This window comes from Xenopus laevis, chromosome 7L (assembly GCF_017654675.1).
Source record: "Xenopus laevis strain J_2021 chromosome 7L, Xenopus_laevis_v10.1, whole genome shotgun sequence".
Taxonomy (NCBI): Eukaryota; Metazoa; Chordata; class Amphibia; order Anura; family Pipidae; genus Xenopus; species Xenopus laevis.
Window position 1 is genome coordinate 99,051 of NC_054383.1, and position 13,735 is coordinate 112,785.

A 13,735-nucleotide genomic window follows, 5' to 3' on the forward strand; every position below is an offset into this window, starting at 1 on the left:
ACCTGTCATGGTGTTTTATTTAAAATATTTTAATATATTTTTTGACTGATTGAAATTGAACAAAATACTATATTAATAATATAAGTATGTGATGTTGTAAGGAAAATGGCTTTTTCTTAGGTTGATAGGAGAGCACAAAGAATGAGGTCTGGCATGATGTTTAGAGATTTAGTCAAATTGGTGGTGCCACTATTCAAAAAACCTTTCTCAGCCTGAAAACTGGATGGAAACGGGCTGTTAGTTTGACATAGGGGGTAGGAAAGCATTTGGAAGGTAATAAAGGATTAGAAACTTGAATACATTAAATATCACAATTCTATTGGGATAATCCACAAAAGTAGAGAAAGCATTTTTTGGATTAAAAGTGGTGTCAAAGCTGGTTTAAAAACAATCTCCATATTCACAAACAGAAATATACCAATTCAACCACCAATAATCATTTTTTGGGGAAAGACAGACAGTTTACAGTCACTTTGGTGAATATGTCTTTAAAACTACAAAAACTGAGAAAACACAATTTTACATTTTCTCCCAACATTTTTAAACTGGAGTAAAGCTCTGCATCTCTTCTCTCTGTCTGCAAGTCTGCATTGTTTCCTCCAATCAACTTTTACCCCTATTTCTATGGCTGTATTGTGGATTCATTAACATATTCATGGTGATAAGCAGCCTTAATATTAGAGTAAAAGCCATGTTTTCTGCCTTGCCCTAGAATAGCAATAGATGTAAAAAGTTTATAAACAGCCTAATTTACTTTTTAATTTTAGTATTTTTATAATCAGCCTAATTGTTTATAAAAATGCTAATTAAACTTTTTTACACATTTATTGCTATTCTAGGGTTAGGCAGAAAACATGGCTTTTACCCCAACATTAGGCTTCTAAAAATGACAGAGAAAAAAAAGACGTAATTTTTAACTACATTTTCAAAATGGAGTAAAGCTCTGTGCAACTCTCCTAGGGGGTAGCAATATGGGCTACCCCTTGTATGAACGTTTTTACATCCTGAAGGAGAGCCAGCCGTTTATGGAATAGGATGGATAGGCAGATATCTGAGACTTTAGGGATCCCAGTGTGAGGCCCATTGAGAGACCCTCCTGCAAGAAGGCCAGGAGATTTGGCATGGAGAATCTTTTGAATCTGGTCTCATGCTCCTGGCACCATTGTTGGTAAACAGACCACACTCTGTAGTAGGACTTGGCGGAGACAGGTTTTCGTGCTTCCCCATCGTACGTATTACTGCATTGCAGAATCCCTTCCGTTTTAGGATCCTGGGTTCAACAGCCACGCCGTCAAGTTTAGTTTGGCGGGGAATGGATGTTGAAATGGAGCTTGAAGGAGTATGTCTGGTGTGAAAGGCAGGGTTCATGGTCCATCCACCGAGAGATTTAGAAGATCTGAGAACCAGGTGTGAAAAGGCCAACTGGGAGCTATGAGAATGAGCGTAGTGTTTTCTCCTTTTAGCTTCTTGATGGTTCTGGGTAGAATTGGAAGTGGAGGGAAAACGTAGGCTAGACAAAAGTTCAACTTGTCAGTGTGTCCGCAGCTAGGGCTTGAGGGTCCCTCTACTGAGCAAGAAACATCGGTACCTTTCAATTGTGCCAAGTGGTCATGAGGTCCACTTCTAGCATTCCCCATCTTCGTGTTATCTCTTGAAAAACTTCTTCTTTTAGTGACCACTTGCCCAGGTCTAAGGACTTCCTGCTGAAGAAGTCTGCTTCCCAGTTTAGCAGGCCTGAAATGTAGATTGCAAACAGTTGTATCTGATGCGCTTCTGCCCAGTGAAGTATGAGGCCAACTTCGTTCAGAGTTCTCCTGCTTCTTGAGCCCCCCTGGTGGTATATGTAAGCCACTGCCGTGGCATTGTCGGACTGGACCTTCCCCAACTGTCGTGAGAGTTCCTGTTGCCAGTGAAGTAGGCCGAGATGGATGGCTCAAATCTCGAGAAGGTTGATTGGTAGGGGACGCTCCTTTGGGGACCAGCGGCCCTGTGCTGAGCGCCCCTCCAATATGGCTCCCCAACCAAAGAGGCTTGCGCCAGTTGTGAGAAGGTGCCACTGGGGGTCCTCTAGAGGTCTGCTTGTGGATAGGTGATTGGTTTGCAACCACCATGGAAGAAAAGTTCGAGTCTTGTGAGATAGATGAATTTCCTGAGAGAGGGATTTTCTTTTCCATGCTGAGAGTATGTTCCACTGTAGCTCTCTGAGGTCCCTCTGTGCCGACGCTGTGAGACGCATTTGGAGGGAAGTGCCTGAAGCCCTCAGACGCAACTTCCTGATTCACACAGGAGCTCTCTGAGCACAAAACCAAAAAGGGGCGCCAATTTTAAATATATCGGCACGGTGCGTGAAACGGAGCGCCTCTCCCAGGCTATAATGTTGAGCTCAATACCCCTCGTGGTGCCGGAAGCCCCTTAACAGTAGTGGTGATTCCTCACCATAGCCCAACAGAAGCTGTATGCTGTGTGACAGGGCACTCTGTGGCTAAGTTAGAGAAGCAGAGCATGTCCAGGGAAGGGCTGCTACTTACCTTCCTGAAGTGCCTCTTTTGTCAGTCAGCCAGTAAACCCTTCAGCTGCTCAACGGGTTGTGATTAGTCTGGATGGTCGGTGTAGATACCTAGGTTGAACCCGGGGACAAATCACTCATAGGAAGATAGCTAGGTGGGGAAAAGAGCAATCTACTCAGTGTAGCCATTCAAGCTATCTTCAGGCATTCAGCTTAGCTGACCTGATGAATGCTGAGGGAAGAATTTTCTTTAAAACACACAGAGTGCTAAGCTACCCTCCTGAGGACACAATAAAAACTGACCTACTCTGCCTACAGGGGAGGGATATAGCTGGCAGGGTAGGAGCTACTTCCCTTCTTCTTTTTTCATATTGTGTCCTGCCTCCTAGTGGTACCAGCTATACCCCACTGTTTCCTGTGTCCCCTAAGCTAACGATGGAGAAATTCACTTTTACCTGAAACTTGTCCAAACTAAAAACCCGAATCAGGCAATTTACCTTAGAGTAAGAATTCTGGTTTTATGCCAAATATGCTGAGCACGGTGCCAGCTTAGTAACGTTATATGTGCCAGTTACAGCTGCAGAACATTGCAAATTGGGGGTTACACCCATGGAGAGAACAGCAGTAGACTGACTGTATGGTTTACTTAAAGGAGAACTAAACCCTAAAAATAAATAGAGCTAAAAAGACAATTTACATAGTGAACTTGTTGCACAAGGCTAAAGTTTCAGCTTGTCAATAGCAGCATTGATCCAGGACTTCAAACTTGTCACAGGGGGTCACCATCTTGGACCAGTGGGCTCTGTGGGCTCTGAGCAGCTGTTGAGAAGCTAAGCTTAGGGGTCGTCACTAATTATCCAGCAGAAAATGAGCTTCCCTGGCTGTAATATAAGCTGATGCTACAGGTTTGCTGATTATTAAATTCTGATGCTAATTGCACTGGTTTCTGTGCTGCCATGTAGTAATTATGTGTATTAATTACTAATCAGCCTTATATTGTGACATTTCTATTCTATGTGTACTGTATATTGTGAGTGGCTCCCTAAGCTCAGTAAGTGACAGCAGCACAGAGCATGTGAATCAGTGAATCAGCAGAAAAGAAGATGGGGAGCTACTGGGGCATCTTTGGAGACACAGATCTTTACTGTTAAAGGACTGTGGTTGCCTTGGGCTGGTACAGAAGCACAAAACATCAAGTACAATTTTTCTAGCCTACTTCTTTAGTTAGGCTTTAGTTTAAAGAGATACTGTCAGTAGCACTTTAAGGTGACATAATCACATCAATGTGTATACAGTAAACTCAATGGAGTAATATAAGTTTGCACCAGTTTTTGTAACTCACAGTAACCAATCTGATGTCAAACAGGTGATCGGTAAATGCTGCTTGCTGATTGGTTGGTACGGGTTGCTAGACCTGGTTTAAACTTTGTGATTTTTATTACATTGCCACGAAAGATATAAAGTTATTGCATTACACTGGAAACAGTATTGTCATTAAATGAGCACCTATCAGTTTACACATTTGAATAATGGGAAAAATCCCATATTTGCTGCTCTCATCTAATGGCTATTTACTCAATATCACAATGTAGCTTTTGGGCACGTCTAATAGTTTTTACCTTTTTTTTTTCAACATGTTTATTATTTTAAAGTTAATTTAAGCCTAGCCAGTTCACAGTTTCAGTAATTTAAAAAAACATGTATTTTTAATATACAATACAGTGACAATGGCAGTGAATATCCAGATAATATCTTCTAGCAATGTTTAGCACCAACCAAATCTAAATTTATTTTCCTTAGTGCTAACAAGCAACAAGGTAGAAGGTCCCTGGAAGTCTCTTGCACCCAGGTTAGTTTAGTCTTTACTAAGGGACAATAACATCTTTTGGCTTTTCAGGAAACCTGTGCTTTGATCATTAAACATTTGTTCAGTTGGGCAGAGTTGAGCATCAATGTACAGTGAAGTTATGGCAACACATATCAAACGTGATGGACCTCCTCTTCTGCTTCTTCTGCACCACTCTGTAATAAGATTCCACGCAGCTGCTCTATGGTAACTGACCTCAGAATCTGCCAACCACGCCCACTCATGGGCCTTTGTGTGTATTGTACTTTTTCTAAAGATGCTAGGTCTGCCCTTTCTGCTGATATACATATCTGAGGAAGCTCAAGGCTTTCCATTTGAGGCTTATTTAGCCCAGAATTTGTATCTTCCTTTGTCAGTCTGCTTTGTGTATGAGAAGGTCCAAAACACTCTGTAATTTCAATTTCTGGAAGCCTCAGACAAGTCCCTTCTGTTTTGTTGCTAGATAGCTTTGTTTCTGATTTATCTTCAAGACTTTGCTCTGCAGAGTTGTCTGTCTGTCGGCATCTTATGTCTATTTCAAATGTACTTTGTTCACTTGACTTTTCTGGCTTCTGTCTCTGCTTCTCCTCATTGTCTCCTTCTGGCCCTTGGAAAGCCTTGATATAACGCTGTATCTTTTGCTGACTGAGATCCTTTCTACAAATAACACTGCAATACAAAATTTAATGAAGAAAAGGTCATGGAAATTGCAAATAGATTCTGTTTCACCTATCGTGCCTAGTAACGTTTTAGCTCCCTTCAGTTTTTATGGCATGGGTTAGACACTGGAATTTGTACTCCATTTTCTGATGATTCAAAAATTAACTGGATTATCTTCCCAAGCAGTCAAGGGTGCAACTGCAGAGGATGAAGATGTTGCACTTCTAGAGGGGGCAGGAGTGTAGAGGGCCCAGCTAGTCCAAAAGGGTGGCTCTGTAAAACTTAATGCTTAATGGTGGGAATATAAATTTGAAGAATCTGCACAGAGTCTGTAGGTTCTCCCTGTGTGTGTGTGTGTAGAGGGAGTCCTTCAGTTCAATTATGACAAGGGCACAATATTTATATATATATAAGTATTTTACATTAGGGAAAATAGAAAAAGAAAAGCTTTAGAACTTGTGATTTTCTTCTGTTCTGTAATGTTTCTTTACTATTCTGTTTACAGTCAATTTAGACTCACCGGAGATACCAGTGATTCCTAAGTCCATACTCTGTTCCACAGACACCAGATCGAGGCCAAAGACACAGGGGAAGTTTTCTCTCAAGCATCACAGTGGTAGCTGCGACCTGCAAAGCCAAAGGAAATTTGTATAATTCATCAGCTAAGGGCCCTGGTAGAGAAAGAGTATGAATTAATCATTTTGGCCCTAGATTCCCAAGCTCCTGGTAGTATATATAAATATAATATGCCTCCCCTACTACCCTTTTGTCATGTCTCCTGATGAACATGTGCAATGAGTAGGTCAGAATGAGTAGGCCAGTGTGGATGGACAAACTTAATCCCACAGACTTTTCCATATACACAAGGATTAGGGCTCACACTTGCAGAGGAAAAGAATGATCTAAGACTTTAGGAGCTTCTATGAACCTTTTCTCTTACTTAACCATATCATGTGTCCTGCTTTGATTGCCCCATTTCAGCTGAACATTCTGAGGCTGAATGTTCATAACTTTTTTGGAAGTGAAGGGGGACTATTAGACTCATGCTTATTCCTCCTTATTTAGTGAATTACAGCAGTCCTGCTGCCATAAAACCTGTGTATTTGACCCATCCGTGCTCAGAGACAGTTACAGTCATTTCTATTTGAATGAAAGTACCCCACCCGTGAAAGTACCCCCACCTGTTTAACAGGTTTCTGCCATGTGAGAGACATTTCAGAAACATATTCATAAATAAACTATGTTCTAATTTGCTTTTTACACTGCAATTCTAAGCATTGTCCTCACTGCACACTAACCTCATATCTTTCATCACACTACCCCCCTGCAAACCTTATATACAGAAATACACAGAAACCTACTGAAAGAAGCCCTGAATTGCATAATGCTCACTCTGTATGACAACCTATTTTTTGTAATGAAATATATTGTGTATATTGGACATTTCTAAAATTAGCATCTACAAGATCACATATATGAACTCATAACTTTGCTGAGCAAACCCCAGAAATTCCAAACCTAATGGGCCTGGAAAAAGAAACAATGAGCTGCTGTACCTGAGCTCTCCACAGATCATCCCTTTCCTGAGCAACTCTCCAGTGAGTGTCCCCCATCATGGCAATCAGCAGGTTCAACATAAGAAGGTTTGCAATGATTGTGAAGATGAAGTAAACAAAAAAGAAGATGAGAGGAAGATCTACATCATAGTTTGTGGGAGAGTTGATAACATTCAGGAACAGTTCGAAGGTACTGAACAGGGACATAAAATAATTGTAAAAATGTCCAAGCTGTGATGGATCCTCTGTCTGGAAAATGATGTAAAAAGCTGTGGAAATGAATTCAGAAAGAGATCATGAGTCAAATTCCCTTATATGTTTTTCATGTCCTCTCCAAACCCAGAGAACAAGTTCACCTTGTGCACCCAACCTCTGCTGGGGGTACTCATAATGGAGGGGGTTAACCCAATAAGAAGCAACCTTTCAGGGGAGCTTGGCTGTCTTTCTTGCCTGACCCAAAAAATCTGCAAAAGTCAATGGGTCAGTAGGGAAGACAAGGACATATATTCCTATTGAACTGCCTAAAGCCTGTAATGTATGTTCTTTAATGTTCAGATCTCTGGGGGCTCTCATCTTATATTATAGTAAAAATTACTGTTCCCCAGTTCATGGGATGTCCACAAATTTTTTTTTATGAGCTGCATAGGAACAATAGCTTTCTATAACATGAGGCTCAAAGGCTCATTTACTAAGTGCGGGGCCTGATGAAAAGTGCAACAAATAGATGCAGACCTCTTTGGTTCTCAGGCCCTGATTTGCGGCAATGCCACAAAGGCCTGACCTTAAATTATGGCAGCATGCTGTCTAACGCTTAGTTCTGCGGTACGGAAAGGATGTGCATTTGTGCGATCCTGTAGGAGGGAGGGGGCACCGGAGGACGCTGGCCTCTGGCTGTCCTCAGGGGAAATCCGTCCCTCTTGGTTCTTGCACTTTTCCCTGCTCCATACTCATCATCACCCTAGATTCACATTGTGCTAAAAACTGGAGCAGTAAGACCTGTGCTTCTCCACATGAACACAACACTGATTATGCTTGGCAGGGTTTTATTTATAAGGGATCAGATATCTTCAAGGTCAATAAAGAATTTTGTGGGCAGCTGATACATCAACTCAATCTTTCTGAAGTTTAGAGGCAAGAAGATTTGACAAAAGGATCTCTACGTGTCAATCTGGGACTTTGTGACAGGCAAACATTTACATTTGTCCTCAGGGCTTTAAACCAGTCTAAACCACATTCTCACTGGTTTGGTTCAATTCTTGAAGTCAACTATTTCAGGTTTTGCATGGGAGACTGCATTTTTAAACAGTTTTCTCCAAATAACAGTCTTTCCTTATAGCTCGAAGTTATAAAGATCCTGTCTAAAGCACTTTCTAAATGGTATTAACAGTTTGCCAAATTTAGCTGACACGTTGTTGGCAATAGCACAGTGACACACCTGAAAAATTCCACAATTACATTAGTACAAGGGTACACTGCATTAGTACACATTGTAATTTCTGTTTCTGTGCTCATGCTATACTTACCTATGTGCATTCTATTTGTAAAGAGGAATCTAATATCACATAAGGACATGCTCTGTGCCTTTCCTTCCCATGCCCTTACGCTGGATTACTGAAACCAAATCATAACTTACCTGTAGCAAATCCAAAGATCACCACAACCATCAACCAGCAGAACCGCAAGAGGTCCCCAAAGATCATCTGGCAAACAGAAGATTTATAGATTGTGTTGATTTGATTATAGTCTGCAGATAACAGTGTCCACATTGGTAACTGCTAGATCTTACAAGGGACCATACGGTACGGGCAATCATTTCTGTTGTTACTTAGAAATTACTGTCACTGGGACCTTTGACAATATTAACTTTAAGGAGAAAAGTCCAATGGAAACCAATTATTTACAAAAACATATTATGCAAATCAAGTGGGCCTGTGGGTATGCACTTGATTTTGTGTGCACAATAATTTATTATGGTGTGGTGCAGAATGAGAGCTCTGTATTTGATGTCTGGTCAATAGCAGATGGACTAACCCTAATTCATATTAATAAGAGAAATGGATACAAGAGAACATATTCTTATTCCTAAATTAGTAAATGGGGTCCATTTTCTCATAGTTACATAGTAAGTTACATAGTTAAATTGGGTTGAAAAAAGACAAAGTCCATCAAGTTCAAAGCCTCCAAATGAAACCACAGCATCCATACACACACCCCTCCCTACTTTTAATTAAAATTCTATATACCCATGCCTATACTAACTATAGAGCTTAGTATCACAATAGCCTTTGATATTATGTCTGTCCAAAAAATCATCCAAGCCATTCTTAAAGGCACCAACTGAATCAGCATCACAACATCACCCGGCAGTGCATTCCACAACCTCACTGTCCTGACTGTGAAGAACCCCTTACGTTGCTTCAAATGAAAGTTCTTTTCTTCTAGTCTAAAGGGGTGGCCTCTGGTACGGTGATCCACTTTATGGGTAAAAAGGTCCCCTGCTATTTGTCTATAATGTCCTCTAATGCACTTGTAAAGTCTAATCATGTCCCCTCGCAAGCGCCTTTTTTCCAGAGAAAACAACCCCAATCTTGTCAGTCTACCCTCATAATTTAAGTCTTCCGTCCCAATAACCAATTTAGTTGCACTTAGTCTCTGCACTCTCTCCAGCTCATTTATATCCCTCTTAAGAACTGGAGTCCAAAACTGCACTGCATACTCCAGATGAGGCCTCACCAGGGACCTATAAAGAGGCATAATTATGTTTTCATCCCTTGAGTTAATGCCCTTTTTTATGCAAGAACTTTATTTGCTTTAGTAGCCACAGAATGACACTGCCCAGAATTAGACAACGTGTTATCTACAAAGACCCCTAGATCCTTCTTATTTAAGGAAACTCCCAACACACTGCCATTTAGTGTATAACTTGCATTTATATTATTTTTGCCAAAGTGCATAACCTGCATTTATCAACATTGAACCTCATTTTCCAGTTTGCTGCCCAGTTTCCCAACTTAGACAAATCACTGTGCAAAGTGGCAGCATCCTGCATGGAACCTATATTTCTGCACAATTTAGTATCATCTGCAAAAATAGAAACAGTACTTTCAATGGCCACCTCCAGGTCATTAATAAACAAGTTGAAAAGCAAGGGACCTAGTACAGAGCCCTGCGGTACTCCACTAACAACACTGGTCCAATTAGAAAATGTTCCATTTACCACCACTCTTTGTAGTCTATCTTTTAGCCAGTTCTCTATCCAGGTACAAATACTATGTTCCAGGCCAACATTCCTTCATTTAACCAGTATCCTTTTGTGTGGCACTGTATCAAATGCTTTAGCAAAGTCTAAGTAACTCACATCCACTGCCATCCCAGAATCGAGGTCTCTACTTACATTCTCATAAAAAGAAATTAAGTTAGTCTGGCAAGATCTATTACGCATAAAACCATGCTGGCACAAACTCATAGTATTATGATTTGCTATGAAGTCCAGTATCTTATCCTTTATTAACCCTTCGAAAAGCTTTCCTACCACTGACGTCAGACTAACTGGCCTATAGTTTTGAGGCTGAGAACGGGATCCTTTTTTGAATAGAGGCACCACATTAGCAATTCGCCAGTCTCTCGGCACTATGCCAGATCTCAATGAATCCTGAAAAATTAAGTAAAGAGGTTTGGCAATCACAGAGCTAAGCTCGCTAATTACCCTGGGATGAATACCATCTGGCCCTGGACCTTTGTTAATCTTAACATGTTCTTGTTTCTTTTGAATTTCTTCATGTGTGAACCATGCATCATTAGTTGTATTACTAGAATTGGGACTGTTAAGAAGAAAACCTTCACTTACTGGTTCCTCATTTGTGTAGACAGATGAAAAATACGAGTTCAGAATCTGCGCTTTTATTTTGTTTTCATCAACCAGCTGACCCCCCTCTGATAGTAAGGGTCCCACCCCTTCCTGCTTCATTTTTTTACTATTAACATATTTAAAAAATAATTTTGGATTTTTTTTACTGCTTGCTGCAATATCCTTTTCTATAGCAATTTTAGCTTGCCTTATAGCTTCTTTGCATGATTTATTGGCCTCCCTGTACCTTATAAATGTTTCGGCTGTACCAGCTAACTTGAAAGCCTTAAAAGCACGTCTTTTCTTACCCACCTCAACACCAACGCTTCTATTGAACCAAAAAGGTTTTGCTTTGCAACGACGTTCCTTGCTTACAAGTGGAATATACTGACAAGTAGATTTATTATAAAGACTTCCCATTTTTGTTCTGTGTTTAACCCTGTGAAAAGCATTTCCCACTTAATGTGTTGCAGAGATGCCCTTATACTGTCAAATTTGCACATCTGAAATTTAGTGTTTTAGTTGGTCCCTTATAGAATTGCTTCTGCAACAGAATCTCAAAGGAGACCATGTTATGATCACTATTCCCTAAATGCCCCTCACCCACACAAATGTAAGAGATGAGTTCAGTATTATTAGTTATTACAAGGTCCAAAAGAGAGTTATTCCTAGTAGGTTCTTGAATGAGCTGGAATAAAAAGTTGTCATTCAGCATATTTACAAACCTACTAGCTTTTTCTGTCTTAGCAACCCCATTACCCCAGTCAATGTCTGGATAATTGAAGTCACCCATAGCAACAACTTGACCCAGCTGTGAAGCCGCTTGTATCTGCAAGAGTAGCTGGGCTTCATACTCGACACTTATACCAGGTGGTTTATAACATACACCAATGATAATTCTTTTTGTTACCTTTTGCCCAGTCAAAATCTCTACCCAGAGTGATTCTACACCCTCACCAGTGCCATGGTAATTATTTAATTATAAGACACAATAAATGGTGAAACTGGGTAAGAGAGCCATGCTTAGAAGTATAATGTCTGAGAAGGTTACAAGTAAAGCCAGAAATCTGTGTGTGAGTAGCTTGGGCACTTGGTGTATCTTGTCCTCCGTGTTATTTGTTATGGTACAATGGTGAAAAGAATTTCTGTAGTGCAAATACATTGCACACCATCAAACAAAGACTTGGCATAGACCCAATTGTGCCCTTTAATAAATGACCCTCCCCCACACACACATACACTGTGAGAAACAGAATGCAGTGTTATGTAACTGTTGCAGTCAGCCCATCTCTCCAAAAAACGTACTTTATGGATCATGATGGTGAAAGGTCCGAGCATCTGGAATCCTCGTGTAAAGTACATGACATAGCACCAGCCAAGGACAAGCGCCATCGACATGGGAATCACTTCTCCATCCGTGTTAGTGAGACGCAGAATGAAGGTCACCAGCACCAGGCAAGGGAACAAAACACTGCCCAGATGGAAGGAATTTTTAGTTAATAATAGGAAAAAGATTGAGGTATAGATAAATAGCTTTACTTGCTTGGGGGCCTGGATTGTACATAGTCAGTGCTGGAAAATTTGCACATGTGCATCATTGGTCTTTCTACATGACACACTAACTCATTCCATCAATAGGTATATGCAATGATGGATATTTGGCCTTTAGCCAAATACAGGCTCCATCTGAACCCTTCCTTAGAAGGTTTTGAAGTGGCTCTCACTTATAGGCAGATTTATCAAAGGTCGAATTCATGTAAATTTTTTTTTACTCTAATAAATTCGAATACACTCACAACTTGAAAGGGAGGTTTTATAAGAAAAAAATTCAAATCTAAGTCGAATCAAATTAGAATCGAGTTTTCCCTCCACAAAAAACTCGAATATCAGGAAGGCAATTAACATATTCAAATGGTTCAACTGATCTCTGCCATTGACTTGTAAATGAACTCAGCAAGTTTCAGGTGGTGAATATTCAAATTATAACTGTTTCCATGGTCAAGGTGTAATAAATCTCACATTCAAATTTTTATTCAAATTGGGGATTAAAATTCAAATGTGTGAATTTTGACACCAAAAAACTATTGAAATGAAAATTTGAATTTACTATTCGACCCTTAATAAATCTACCTCTTAAGGTAGAAAAGCTGTGGACAGACAAAGTCTGCAGCTTATTGGCCAGTATACGGGGTCTTCCGATGGGATTCTGAAATTGATATTTGGCTAAAAATCAGCCAGATGTCGACTGGGCAGCCTTAAAATTCCATTTGGATCAAGGACCTCATTGATGCAGTCCTCCATCCCACTTCTCTGTATTCCTGGCCTTGTGATCGTTGGGCCCTAGGGGGCCACAATCAAATCAGCCCAATATCTCAAGGTGGCCATATTGGTGCAAGATCCACTCGTTTGGCAACCACTCCAAGCGAGTGGATCTACCCATGTATGGCCACCTTTACCCATATGCTGTTCACCACTCAGGAGCCAATTTCACCTCTGGTTTCTCTTTGTGATCTATAATGATGTTCTATAGGTGACAACAAGCCAGTGGCAGAAAGTCTGCCATCTCATGCACTCATAACTGTTTTCCTGTCTCCTCTAATGTCACATGACTGGGAGCGCTCATTAAAACACTTTTCGTACCCCACAAATGCTTTGACTTTCTATACACGGATCTGTTCTTTGGTGCATCTACAAGAAGATACAGGAACACACAACACTGGCACATGGGGCATCGGTGTATTTGGGTTAGGGAACAAGGCTGTGGGAAAATGTAATGAATCTGAAGGGGCACAATATCTCTAATAACCCTAAACACATTTCAAATGTGCAAATAACATGGTTATAACTCTAACACAAGTTAAAGGCATTGTTCAGTATAAAAATAAAACTGGGTAAATAGACAGGCTGTGCAAAATGTATCTAATATAGTTAGTTAGTCAAAAATGTAATGTATAAAGGCTGGAGTGACTGGATGTGTAACATAATAGCCAGAACACTACTTCCTGCTTTCAGCTTTCTTGCTTTTCACTGATTGGTTACCAGGCAGTAACCAATCAGTGACTTGAGGGGAGGCCACATAACTGTTGCTTTTGAATCTGAGCTGAATGCTGAGGATCAATTACAAACTCACTGAACAGTTATGTCCCATGTGGCCCCCCTTATAGTCACTGACTAACTCAGAGTTAGAGAGCTGAAAAGCAGGAAGTAGTGTTCTGGCTATTATGTTACACATCCACTCACTCCAGCCTTTATACGTCTGATTTCTGGCTAACTAACTATATTAGAAACAATTTTTATTTTGCACAGCTTATCTATTTACC

The 13,735-nt window shown here is 40.4% G+C and overlaps 1 protein-coding gene across 2 annotated transcripts in view; it reads right to left on the reverse strand.

Annotated features, from left to right (window-relative positions):
- Window positions 1-3,919: 3,919 nt before the first annotated feature.
- The window catches only part of trpv5.L (transient receptor potential cation channel, subfamily V, member 5 L homeolog), a 51,470-nt gene continuing 41,654 nt past the window's right edge, over window positions 3,920-13,735 (reverse strand). For both annotated transcript variants that reach the window (XM_018224919.2, XM_018224921.2), the window contains 5 exons: window positions 11,721-11,886; window positions 8,202-8,268; window positions 6,569-6,837; window positions 5,533-5,639; window positions 3,920-5,021 (listed from right to left, as the gene is read on the reverse strand). In XM_018224919.2, the coding sequence (XP_018080408.1) occupies window positions 4,487-5,021; window positions 5,533-5,639; window positions 6,569-6,837; window positions 8,202-8,268; window positions 11,721-11,886 (1,144 nt within the window). In that variant the 3' untranslated portion in view covers window positions 3,920-4,486. The remainder of the gene's footprint in view (window positions 5,022-5,532; window positions 5,640-6,568; window positions 6,838-8,201; window positions 8,269-11,720; window positions 11,887-13,735) is intronic.